Genomic DNA, 14,012 nt, shown 5'->3' on the forward strand with positions numbered 1-14,012 from the left:
GGTTTGACAAGAGATGGATCTACACAGCCAAATGACACAGTTCGAACTGTGTTATACGCTCAGTATGTTATAGACCCATATAATGCAATCCAAGCTACAAATATATGCAGCTGCGCTTGACCATATAATGCAGCTCTTGTTGTGTTATTTGGCAATGTAGATCCAGCCATTTATCCTGCTGGGTGACCACACTCTCTCAGCCTCAGAGGAAGGCCACGAATGAGTCTAGCCTAGGAAAAAAACTACAAAAAGGCCTGCCTTCAATTGGAAATGACTCGGAGGCCTTTAAATAAAGTATTATTATTTACTCAGTTTAAACTGTGCTATTTGTCAACTTAGATCCAGCCTCATGGGTGACCTTAACGCAAGTCACACTCTCTCAGTCTCAGAGGAAAGCCATGGGAAACCCATTCTGAATAAGTCAATTACAATATTTATTTCCAAAATTCCATTGTTTTTTATTTAGATATGTGATATATTTTTTATACATATGTGAGGCATTGAATTTTGCCATTTATTATGTTGTAAACCGCTTTGAGCCCCCTCAGGGGTGAGAAAAGCGGTATAGAAATGTAGTTAATAATAATAATAATAATCATCATCATCATCATCATCATCATATTATATTGTAATACAATATAATACTAATAATACAATATAATAATATTCATTATATATTAGATTTTTACATGTAATATTACTAATATGTAATATAACTAATGTAATACATGTAATATAACTACAGTAGAGTCTCACGTATCCAACATTCGCTTATCCAACATTCTGGATTATCCAACGCATTTTTGTAGTCAATGTTTTCAATACATCATGATATTTTGGTGCTAAATTCGTAAATACAGTAATTACTACATAGCATTACTGCGTATTGAACTACTTTTTCTGTTAAATTTGTTGTATAACATGATGTTTTGGCGCTTAATTTATAAAATCATAACTTAATTTGGTGTTTAATAGGCTTCTCCTTAATCTCTCCTTATTATCCAACGTATTCGCTTATCCAACGTTCTGCCGGCCTGTTTATGTTGGATAAGTGAGACTCTACTGTAATAATAAATTGATACAGCACAATATAGTAATTTATTACCAGTATTGTACTATGCTAATGATATAATATTGTATGTAAATTTAATTTGTAAGCCGCTCAGAGTCCCCTTCGGGGTGAGAAGGGCGGCATATAAATGTAGCAAATAAATAAATAATGAGATGCAGATGAACGGCACCTAGGCCCCGCCCCCTCACGCTGGCCCCGCCCCCCGGTGGAGGAGGAGGAGGGGAAAAGGAGAGTAGCGAGGCCCGGGGTTGCCAGGGCAGCCGTCACTCTCAGCGATTTCCATGGCAACGGGGTGGCGAGGGGCGGGGGTGCTGGTCCTGGCAGGGAGGGCGGCGGCAGCGGCAGCGGCGTCCCCATTCGGCAACACCTGGGCGCTGAAGTGGCGGACTTTCGCGACCGGAGCAGCAGCCATGGCGGCCCTCAAGGTGAGTCTCTCCAGGCCCGGCCCACACCGGAGAGTTAGCGCGGTTTGGCCCCGCTTTGAGGTGCCTTGACAGACCCCTGAGGGGTTGCAGTTGGTCAAGGCCGTGGTTGCATAACCTGGAGCCAGGCCGTGCCCTCAGGAGGCATTCCAGGCCTACTAGGCCCGAGGCAGGCCCTTCTCGAGTTGCATCCCTGAGGCATTCCTGTCAGAGCTGGGCTGCTCTATGTACAGAAAGTGTTATTAGGCTGAAATACCATATTGAGGGGGAGCCTGTTTATCTGCATTATGTCTTGTTGTTTCTGTAAGTTTGTGTATATTTATGCCTGCGCCTTTATTTTTTATTGAGTCATTTATTATCATGCCTCACAACCTCTGAGGATGCCTGCCATAGATGTGGGCGAAACGTCAGGAGAGAATACTTCTGGAATATGGCCATACAGCCCGGAAAACATACAACAACCCTATTTATTATTTGCTTCTATGTTTACCCCGCCTTTCCCTACCCCAAAGGGGACTCAAGGCGCCATACATAGAGGCCATTATTCCATGCCTTTGAAACATATACAACACAAAAATTGAAATTATAATTAGAATAAAATCAGATATATTACAGTAGAGTCTCACTTATCCATATTACAGTAGAGTCTCACTTATATACACATACACACCACACACACACATATATATATAATGTATATACAGTAGAGTCTCACTTATCCAAGACTCGCTTATCCAAGGTTCTGGATTATCCAAGGCATTTTTGTAGTCAGTGTTTTCAATATATCGTGATATTTTGGTGCTAAATTCGTAAATACAGTAATTGCGTATTGAACTACTTTTTCTGTCAATTATGTTGTATAACATGAAGTTTTGGTGCTTAATTTGTAAAATCATAACCTAATTTGATGTTTAATAGGCTTTTCCTTAATCCCTCCTTATTATCCTAGATATTTGCTTATCCAAGCTTCTGCTGGCCCGTTTAGCTTGGATAAGTGAGACTCTACTGTATTTATGCCTTTATTTTTTATTGAGTTATTTATTGTTTGCTTCTGTGTTTACCCTGCCTTTCCCTACCTCAAAGGGGATTCAAGTCGCCATACATAGAGGCCATTATTCCATGCCTTATAATACTAATAATAATAATACTTTATTTTTCTATCCCACCACCATCTACTTGAAGGAACTCAGGGCGGCTAACATGGGGCGATGCCAAAAACAAAACAGAATAAAGCAATTACAACGAATATCAAAACAGAAACAGTAATAACATAAATAAAATAAAACAAACAATTTAAACATTTTAAAAATACAATAAAACACATAAAATCAGAACAAATGAGTAATAATACAGCATCAGCCACTGGAGATAAAAAGGGTCAGGCATAAAAACACAATATCCAAAGCTTTAATAAAATGCAGAAACAAGTGCCTTCAAAACATATACAACACAAACATTAAAATTATAATTAGAATAAAATCAGACATATTATTTAAAACATTACATTACATAAGGAATCACACCATCCATAGTCACAGTCATTCCCATATAGAGTCTCACTTATCCAACATAAACGGGCTGGACCCAGCACAAGCCCTGAATCTTTTGTATTCTCGTTTGGACAGGTTGGAGACAAATTGCCCAGCGTGGAGGTCTATGAGGGAGACCCTGGCACCAAAGTGAATCTTGCCAGCCTTTTCAAGGGAAAGAAGGGCGTCCTCTTCGGGGTCCCTGGTGCATTCACTCCCGGATGTTCAAAAGTGAGTAGGAACCGGTGTATTTCTCCTTGTAGAAGCTGAATTTATACCCCTTCCTTCCCAGAATCCCCCATCTAACATGATCAAGGGACATAAAAGTTATTGGTTTGGGGTGCTAAGTTATTATCCAGAGCGAGGACACACCTGTGTTTACTAGAGTCGAATGGAATGCATACCTCAATTTTCAAAACCCTGAAACTGAAAAAAAAATTGCAACTAATTTGGCCATGACAGTGGCTGCAGGCTTAGAATTCCACCTTTAAAAACAAAAGTGTTAGAACACCGAAGCCTCCAGCAACAGAAAAGAAAAACTTGGCATCTAGGTTGTGCTATGAAAGCCCTTTAGTAGCGTGTACTGTGTCTCCATATTTTGGTCAGAATGGCAGTTATTTAAAAGACAGGTATATGCTGGAACTCATGGTGCAATGCAATGTGGTCAGGAAGTTGCTTTAACTCTGTCAAGAATGGGAGTGTTGGATAACATTTGGCTCATATGTTTTGGGGCTATCATTTCCATAATTCCTTACCATGCTGGCAAGGGCTGCTGGGAGTTGAAATCCCAAATGCATTTGCTGATAGAGATTGAGTATCCCTTGTTCTCCAAAATCTGAATTTTTTCATAGGGGTTCTTTGGCTTTCTGATGATTCAAATTATTATTATTATTTTACTGACACAAAAACACAGTATGAGACAGCAAACGAGCTGCATATGCTGGATTTCGTATCACAAAACCACAAGTAAAATACTTCCCAAGCGTTTAGGATTATTATTGTTGTTGTTGTTGACACAAAGACAGAGTATGACACAACAAAGGAGACGTACATGCTGGATTTCGTATCACAAAACCACAAGTTGAACACTTCCCAAGCATTTAGGACTATCAATGTTGTTGTTATTATTGTTATTATTATTATTCTACACAATTGTGAGGTCAGGAGTCTTGTGCTCCAAAACTCTGTAAGTCTGAATTCGGAAGTCCCAGAATAGTTTTATGTGTTCATTTTCTGTAACTTTTTCAGGCTTGTGATTCCACCATTTTTTTTTTGTCACAGGCAGATGGTATTTGTGGCACAGGCTTCAATGGATCACCATGCCTCTGCTTGTAGTCCGTCTGCATGATCTTGCAGCAGCTGAGTATGTGATCCATTGTTGTATCTGCTTCCTTGCAGAGCCTACACTTGGAATCTGTCACCGACAATTCTGGCTTTGATGGGATTTGTTCTAATTGCTTGTTCTTGTGCTGCAAGAAACAGGCCCTCCATCTCCTTTCAAAGTTCTATTATTATTATTATTATTATTATTATTATTATTATTTTATTATGACACAAGATAGATATGCTGAATTTCGAATCACAAAATCACAAGTTGAACACTTCCCAAGTGTCTAGGACTGTGTGATGTATTTTCGGATTATTATTATTATTATTATTATTATTATTATTATTATTATTATTATTATTATTATTCTTACCTGCCCCTCCTCACGACTTGAGGCAGATTACAACATTGCTAAAACACATAATCATTTAAAAACACTCCGTTGAATATGTGTATTAAAAATATTTCCATAAAATACATATTGCAATGCACAAAACAAAAATTAGACCAAGAGTAGAAGTTTAAAATTTGTTGTTAATAATGATCTTCTATATATATAAAAGAGTGATGGCATCACGGCGACCCACAAAACAACAAAACTACAGGCCCCCCAACCTCGAAATTTGACAACACAACCCATCATCCACGCCTCTAGGTTGATACAACAAAAATAAAAGAAAAATAAAGTCCTAATTAGAGAGAGAGGAATAATTGCTTTTATTCAATTTCTGCCAGTTAGAAGGCTAAGCTCCTCCAACTTGGTCTCCTAGCAACCCAATAAAAAATAATAAAAAACACAAAAAATTGATACAATAAAATACTATAATAACAGAAAATAACTAAAAATAATACAAGAAAATAATAAAATATAATAAATAAAAATATAACTTACAATAAAATTAATTAAAAAATGCAAATAACATCAAATAAAAATTACACAACAATTTTTAACCAATACCACCACCACTTTGCCACAGCAACGCGCGGCCAGGCACAGCTAGTAATAATATAAAATATGATTATGATGTTAATAAAACATGATCATGATGATAATAATTTATTACTTGTCTCTCCTTGTGCCTTGAGGCAGGGTAAAACATGGTTGAAATGTACAAGATTAACATCAGGCTGAGAAGAAGTAGTTCGTGTTTAGTCTTGTTCCATTTCCGAGATTCCTCAACACGTGTGGGCCTGCATTGCAAAATCTGTACAAGAACATCCTAAACACTTTGCTCAACCTATATGGCCTCTTCCTCTCCTTTTGTTCTGTTTCTAGACCCTATTCTGAAAGTCTCAATTCCTTCCCTTATTCCCTGCAGACTCACCTACCAGGTTATGTGGAGAAAGCAGGGCAGCTCAAAGGCAAAGGGGTGGAAATCATTGCTTGCCTTTCTGTCAATGATGTTTTTGTCATGAAGGAGTGGGGGAATGCTCACCATGCCGAGGGAAAGGTGAGTAACTGAAGCATCAGGTTTGAACTTGTGCAGGCAACAACATTTCAGGGAGAAAACTAGGATACCAGGCATTTACCTTATATGGAAATGAATAAATGTAAAAAAAAATCATGTAAAAAAATCAAACAAGTCCCCCCCCCCAAGTTAACTAATAATATTTTGTAATTTATTACCCACCTCTCCTTTTGGCTCAAGGCGGGGTACAACATAATTATATACATGTATAAAATCACGTATCTTACTTGTCAACCCAATACTGGAAAGTACTGTATATACTCGAGTATAAGCCTAGTTTTTCAGCCCTTTTTTTAAGACTGAAAAAGCCCCCCTTGGCTTATACTCGGGTGTAGGTCCTGGTTGGCTTATATTTGGGTCAGCTTATACTCGAGAATATATGGTACATTTATTATTTTTCTCTATTATTATTGGTATTGTCACATTTATTATTTTACTCTATTAATTATTATTATCATTACATTTATTTTTACTCTATTATTGTTACTTTTACATTAATTTTACTCTATTTTTATTATTAATAATACATTTATTATTTTACTCTATTATTACATGTATTATTTTACTGCATTTATTATTATTATTACATTTATTATTTCACTATTATTATTAAAAGGATACATAAGCACATTTAGATTGAAGAAGGGGAAAATAATGATTTAATCAGAGTTGAACAGTCATATCTTAAATTACAGTTTAATGTAAAGATTCAAAAACATTTAACCTACTGATGCCTCAATTAATGTAATTTTATTGGTATCTTGGCTTATACTGGAGTCAATGTTTTCCCAGTTTTTTTGTCGTAAAATTAGGTGCCTCGGCTTATATTCGGGTCGGCTTATACTCGAGTATATACTGTAATAATATTTTGTAATTTATTACCCACCTCTCCTTTTGGCTCAAGGCGGGGCACAACATAATTATATCTTGCTTGTCAACCCAATACTGGAAAGTACTTTTTCAATACCAACCATCCAGATTTCCTTCTCTCCACAGGTGCGGATGCTGGCTGATCCAACAGGAGCATTTGGGAAGGTACGGAAATCTCTGATCATGGGACAGGATGATGAGCTTTCCATCTTCCTTGACCACCCAGAACATCTATTGTTAGTAGCGATGGGAATAAGGCGCGGTGGCGCAATGGGTTAAACCCTTGTGCTGGCTGAACTGCTGACCTGAAGGTTGCTGGTTCGAATCCGCGAGACGGAGTCAGCTCTAGCTTTTGGGGACATGAGAGAAGCCTCCCAGCAACACATTCGGGCAACGTCTCTGTAGACGGCCAATTCTCTCGCACCAGAAGCGACTTGCAGTGTGTTTTCAAGTTGCTTCTAACACAATTTTTAAAAAAGCGATGAGAATTATTTTCCTGCCCATGGGCAGAAAATCTCATTGTTCACTGGGGCCAGACGGATGTTTTGAATTATGAAATAATCATATTAACTATATAATTAAATATCAATAATATTGTTGATATAATGTTACAACGACGTTCCAGAAGAAAATTGCACAACTGTGTTTGAATAAATGTAGATTTTTGTTCATGAATAAATATAGATTTATGAAAAATGGAAAAATAAGGCATCTTCTGAAAATGAGCCCTAATGCATCTTTTGGATCAAAAATTAATATAAGAAAAATACAGTTGTTTCTTATTTATCCATCCAATCCCTATTATTGTTTATATTTAATTGGCAGTATGGGCTATCTGATGTGGGGGTTTTTTTTGTCACTTCTCTTTTATTTTGTTCTTTGCGAGCGAGTCATTTCTTTCCTTCTGCTCTCTCCCCATTTGCTTTATCCCACAGGCCACAAACCTCTTGTTGGATAAGGAGCCACTTCGAGATCTCTTTGGGACCAACCGATCCAAACGGTAAGGCGGAAGGGTTGGCAAAACTTCCCGCTGGCGGGATTGGAAAGCAAAGAGGAGTATCTGATCCTGTTTTGGAAAGTTACAGGAAGGGTCTTATTGCACTGCTGTTATAGCACTACCATGCTCCCTTTGTCTCCTACAGAATTCTGGATTTGTAGCGTAGAGAAATCCAGTTCTGTGGTAATTTATTTATTTATTTACTACATTTATTTCCTGCCCTTCTCACCTCGAAGGGGACTCAGAGCGGCATACAAATAAATATACGCACAATAAATTATTTTATTACATAGCACAATATTAGCATTACATATTACTATATTGTACTGTACCACTATGCTGTAATATTTTTAGTAATATTGCACGTAATATATAATATATAATTAATATTATTCTATTGTATTATTAGTAGTAGTATATTGTATTACATTGCAAAATTATTTATTTACTTATTATTTACTACATTTCTCACCCCGAAGAGGACACAGGGCAGCTTACAAATCAAATGTACATACAATATATTATTAGCATGGCACAATATAAGCATTAAATTACTATATTTTACTATATCATTATGTGGTAATATTATTAGTAATATTACATTTAATATATAATTAATATTATTACATTGTATTATTAGTATAATACTATATTACATTATAATATTATTATCAGTATTATATGTATATACAATATATTATATTATTATATATTAAGTACCCTGTCCTGAACTGCAAATCCCAAGAGTCCATAGGCTGGAACTGTTGTAGAAGGGCAATCGTGCTATAACTATAACAACAACAACATTTATTATGCTCCATGCAGTCATGCCGGCCACATGACCTTGGAGGTGTCTACAGACAATGCCGGCTCTTCGGCTTAGAAATGGAGATGAGCACCAACCCCCAGAGTCAGACATGACTGGACTTAATGTCAGGGGAAACGTTTATCTTTTTATAGACCCATCAAAACTGTTGTTGTTGTTGTTGTTGCGCTATAATTATAGTGCAATAAGACCCAAAATCCTCTTCCTTGTAACTTCGAATCACAAGTTTTGGATTTGCCTTCTATTGCTGCTAGTTGTTGTGCTTTGGTGTGTGTGTGTTTTTATAATGGTGTGCTTTGATATACTCAAGTCAATAGGTTTTCCCAGTTCTTTGTGGTTTAATTAGTTGCCTCGGCTTGTATTCGGGTTGGCTCGTACTCGAGTATATACGGTATGCGTCTATAGACCAATGTGACACTATAGATTTTTTTCCTCGCTACAGAAACCTGTTTGTCCGGACATCTCTCTCTGTCTCTTTCCTCTGACCCTCTTCTATCGCCTCTATCTCCTCCCTGCGCTACAGGTTCTCCATGGTGGTGGATGATGGGATCGTCAAGTCCCTGAATGTGGAAGAGGATGGGACAGGCCTCACCTGCAGTTTGGCCACCAATATTGTCTCCCAACTCTGAGGCCCGGGCACCTGGCCCTTCAAGGCTCTGGTCCCCCGTCTCCTGACTCCCGCAGGCCGATCACCTTTGTGGCATGCAGGATTTGGCCCGGGATCGGGATGAGATGGGCTTTGCATAGTTGTTTTAATCCCATGCTCTATCGGTTCGGTTATCATGGATATCAAACAGTCTAAAATAAAGCTGTCCTGGTTGATTGGTTTGTTGCTCTGCTTACGTGTGTTTGGGATGTGCTGGATGCGCATCCAGATTGTACTTTGTCATTTCTTTTGTTTATTATTGTGTCAAATTCAAGGTCTTTTGTCCGAATCTGGCCCTGTGTGTCATTTTATGTCGCTGGACTACAACTCCCGCATTCTTCATTCCCGCTGATGGGAATTGTGATACACTTATGTCTGGAAGGCTATATAATATAATAATGACTTTATTTTTGTATCCCGCCCCAAGGCTACCGTTTGTTCTGTTCAGTTAGAAGAGGGGCGTTTGGATTGAGATACGAGGTTTGCACATATGATGCCTGGAACTCTCTCCCCCAGGCTGTGATGGAGGTTCTTTTGGAGGCTTTGAAGCAGAGGCTGGATGGCCATCTGTCGGGGGTGCTTTGAATGTTCACTGTTCCTCAGACCATTGGAGGGCCAGACACAGCCTAGAACGGCATTTGCCTTTTCAGCTGCAGCATCACACTGTTGACTCGTGGTCAGCTAAGATTCCTTTCATAGAAACCTAGAGTTGGAAGGGACCCCTAAAGACCATCTAGTCCAACCCCCTTCCTTCTGCCTTTGTGCACAAAAATCACAACCAAAGCACCCCTGACAGATAGCCACTCAACAACAACAACAACAATACAGTAGAGTCTCACTTATCTAAGACTCGCTTATCCAAGGCTCTGGATTATCCAAGGCATTTTTGTAGTCAATGTTTTCAATATATCGTGATATTTTGGTGCTAAATTCGTAAATATAGTAATTACAACATAACATTAACTGTGTATTGAACTACTTTTCCTGTCAAATTTGTTGTATCACATGATGTTTTGGTGCTTAATTTGTAAAATCATAACCTAATTTGGTTTAATAGACTTTTCCTTAATCCCTCCTTATTATCCAAGATATTCGCTTATCCAAGCTTCTGCTGGCCCGTTTAGCTTGGATAAGTGAGACTCTACTGTACAAGGTTTGCACATATGCTGCCTGGAACTCTCTCCCCCGGGCTGTGGTGGAGGTTCCTTCTTTGGAGGCTTTGAAGCAGAGGCTGGATGGCCATCTGTCGAGGGTGCTTTGAATGTTCACTGTCCCTCAGACCATTGGAACGGCATTTGCCTTTTCAGCTGCAGCATCACACTGTTGGTTCGTGTTCGGCTCATGGGCAGCTAAGACTCCTTTCATAGAATCCTAGAGTTGAAAGGGACCCCTAAAGGCCATCTAGTCCAACCCCCTTCCTTCTGCCTTCATGCAGGTAAAGCACAATCAAAACAAGGCCAACAGATTGCCACCCAGCCTTAACAACAACAACAACAATAATAATAATAGAGTTGGAAGAGACTGCGTGGGCCATCTAGTCCAACCTCTTTCATTCTGCCTTCATGCAGGGAAAGCACAATCAAAGCATCCCCATCAGATGGCCATCCAGCCTTAATATTAATAATTAATAATACAGTAGAGTCTCACTTATCCAACACTCGCTTATCCAAGGCTCTGGATTATCCAAGGCATTTTTGTAGTCAATATTTTCAATATATCATGATATTTTGGTGTTAAATTCGTAAATACTAATTACAACATAACATTACTGCATATTGAACTACTTTTTCTGTCAGATTTGTTGTATAACATGATGTTTTGGTGCTTAATTTGTAAAATCATAACCTAATTTGATGTTTAATAGGCTTTTCCTTAATCCCTCCTTATTATCCAAGATATTCGCTTATCCAAGCTTCTGCCGGCCCGTTTAGCTTGGACAAGTGAGACTCTACTGTAATAATAGTAATAATAAATTAAAATACCGTAATAAACAGGGTTGGAAGAGACCCCTTGGGCCATCTAGTCCAACCCCCTTCTGCCTTCGTGCAGCAAAAGCACACGCAAAACATCCCTGACAGTTAGCCATCCAAACATCATCATCACCATCATCATCATCATCATCATCATTATTATTATTATTGTATGACACAGCAAACAAGATAGATATGCTAGATTCCGTTTCACAAAATCACAAGTCGAACATTTCCCAAGTGTCTAGGACTGTGTGATGTATTTTCGGATGATGCGTCCAAATCCCAGCAAGGTGGCCTTTTGCAGTTGGCAGATCGTAATTTTGTCAATGTCTATTGTTTCCAAATGCCGGCTGAGATCTTTTGGCACGGCACCCAGTGTGCCCATCACCACCGGGACCACCTGCACTGATTTCTGCCAGAGTCTTTGAAGTTCAATCTTGAGATCTTGATAGCAGCTGAGTTTTTCCTGTTGTTTTTTGTCAATGTGACTGTCACCTGGGATGGCGACATCAATGATCCAAACCTTTTTCTTTTCCACAACTGTGATGTCTGGCGTGTTGTGTTCCAGAACTTTTCAGTCTGAATTCGGAAGTCCCACAGTATCTTTGCATGCTCATTTTCCAATACTTTTGCAGGTTTGTGATCCCACCACTTCTTTGCTGCTGGGAGGTGGTACTTGAGGCATAAGTTCCAATGAATCATTTGGGCCACATAGTTGTGCCTCTGTTTATAGTCTGTCTGTGCAATTTTCTTATAGCAGCTGAGGATACCAGAGAGGCCTCAGCGGAGGAATGCAACCAAGAGCACCTAACCCATTAGCATTATGGAGAATCAAACCCAAACGAAGTCTATACTGGCTCGGTCGTCGCCCAGGATAAAAAGGACCGCGGTGGATGCTGCTGATTCTGGACATCCATCGACAAGTGGGCTACGGAATCATCAAAACCCAAATGAACAGTCACAGAAGCGGCAGAAATATGCAATGCCAGAAAACCACACTATTATTATTATTATTATTATTATTATTATTATTATTATTATTATTAAAATACCATAATAAACAGGGTTGGAAGAGACCCCCTGGGCCATCTAATCCAACCCCCTTCTGCCTTCGTGCACAAAAAGCACAAGCAAAGCACCCCTGACAGATAACCACTCAACAACAACAATAATAATAGTATACTAAACAGGTGGAGGAATAAACAGGCCGGATAAATGTTTTCGGTGGGCCGCATGTGGCCCGTGGGCCATAGTTTGAGCACCCCTGCTCTAGACAATGGGATGTTTCTGTCCCAACAAGTCTTGCTTGACCTTATTCCACCAAACAGTTCGGACTAAAAACCGGAACAGATTGTTTGAGAAGGCGCTTCATCGTTTCATTGCCAGGAAATGAAGTCAACGGTGTGTTTCCAATGGGCTTTAAAGCGTTGGCTCCACTCATTTCCAAACCATTTCGCAATCTTTCCGCCGGGGTGCGCTTCAGTTGCGGAACTTCCTCTGCGGTGGGAAATTATGCGAAGCCGGCGAGCTCTGTGTCACGGCTGCGGCGGGCCGGCTTCCTCCCCACCTTCCCACACCTCGAACTGCAGAAGGAAGTTGCCGAAGTTGAGCTTGAAGGCCCACCTAATGCTCACAGGGTGCCGTCAAGAGCGGCGAATCGATGACACGATGGACGAGGCGCTGGAGGGATTTGCCTCGGATCCTCTGGTCACTTGGGTGAGCATAGATACTCTGGCGGCAGAGTGGAAATAAGGTCTTTTGAGAAGGGTGGTTCTCCTGGCATACGTTGTATCTACACCGTAGAATTAATGCAGCTTGACACCACTTTGAACTTCTCTGCCAAAGAGTGCAGGTATCTATGCACACCTATGCACCTTAGAGTACGGAGGAGGATTAACATAACTGCCACCCCAGTTCTAGATGGTTTTGAAGATCTCTTTGCTTATCTAGAGCCTTATGAGGCCATCTAGATGGCTTTTGGAGGTCACTTTCCTTACCTATGGTCTTATGAAACCATCTAGATGGTCTTTGAGGTCCCTTTCCTTATCTTTGGTTTTCTGATGGACTGATGAGATCATCTAGACGGCGTTTGGGGGTCCTTTTCCTTACCTATGGTCTTATGAGATCGTCTATATGGTCTTTGAAGGTCTCTTTGCTTATCTATAGCCTTATGAGACCATCTAGATGGCTTTTGGAGGTCACTTTCCTTACCTATAGTCCTATGAGACTGTCTAGATGGCCTTTGAGGGTCCCTTTCCTTATCTATGGTCTTATGAGACTGTCTAGATGGTCTTTGAGGTCCCTTTCCTTATCTATGGTCTTATGAGACCATCTAGATGGTCTCTGAGGTCCCTTTACTTATCTATGGTCTTATGAAAGCATCTAGATGGTCTTTGAGATCTCTTTCCTTATCTATGGTCTTCTGATGGCCTGATGAGATCATCTAGATGACCTTTGAGGGTCCCTTTCCTGACCTATGGTCATCTGATGGCTTTATGAGATAATCTAGATGGCCTTTGAGGGTCCCTTTCCTTATCTATGGCCTTCTGATGGCTTTATGAGATCATCTAGATGGTCTTTGAGGGTCCCTTTCCTTATCTATGGTCTTCTGATGGCCTGAGGAGATAATCTAGATGGCCTTTGAGGGTCCCTTTCCTTACCTATGGTCTTCTGATGGCTTTATGAGATCATCTTGATGGCCTTTGAGGGTCCCTTTCCTTACCTATGGTCTTATGAAACCAGCTAGATGGTCTTTGAGGTCTCTTTCCTTATCTATGGTCTTCTGATGGCCTGTTGAGATTATCTAGATGGCCTTTGAGGGTCCCTTTCCTTATCTATGGTCTTCTGATGGCCTGAGGAGATCATCTAGATGGTCTTTGAG

General features: G+C 39.7%; 1 protein-coding gene across 1 annotated transcript; it reads left to right on the forward strand.

Annotated features, from left to right (window-relative positions):
- The first annotated feature begins 1,270 nt into the window (after positions 1-1,270).
- prdx5 (peroxiredoxin 5) lies at positions 1,271-9,334 on the forward strand. The gene is made up of 6 exons (XM_003230086.3): positions 1,271-1,497; positions 3,120-3,254; positions 5,670-5,801; positions 6,816-6,854; positions 7,625-7,689; positions 9,036-9,334. The coding sequence occupies exons 1-6, from the start codon at positions 1,354-1,356 to the stop codon at positions 9,139-9,141; spliced, it is 621 nt and encodes a 206-aa protein (XP_003230134.1). The 5' UTR covers positions 1,271-1,353; the 3' UTR covers positions 9,142-9,334.
- Positions 9,335-14,012: the final 4,678 nt, after the last annotated feature.

Source organism: Anolis carolinensis, unplaced genomic scaffold (genome assembly GCF_035594765.1).
Source record: "Anolis carolinensis isolate JA03-04 unplaced genomic scaffold, rAnoCar3.1.pri scaffold_14, whole genome shotgun sequence".
NCBI classification, from domain to species: Eukaryota; Metazoa; Chordata; class Lepidosauria; order Squamata; family Dactyloidae; genus Anolis; species Anolis carolinensis.

Coding starts and splice junctions, on each gene's coding strand:
- prdx5 (XM_003230086.3), top strand. CDS start 1,354: ATGGCAACGGGGTGGCGAGGGGCGGGGGTGCTGGTCCTGGCAGGGAGG. Junction 5,802..6,815: donor CTCACCATGCCGAGGGAAAG/GTGAGTAACTGA, acceptor TTCTCTCCACAG/GTGCGGATGCTGGCTGATCC. Junction 6,855..7,624: donor CAACAGGAGCATTTGGGAAG/GTACGGAAATCT, acceptor TTTATCCCACAG/GCCACAAACCTCTTGTTGGA.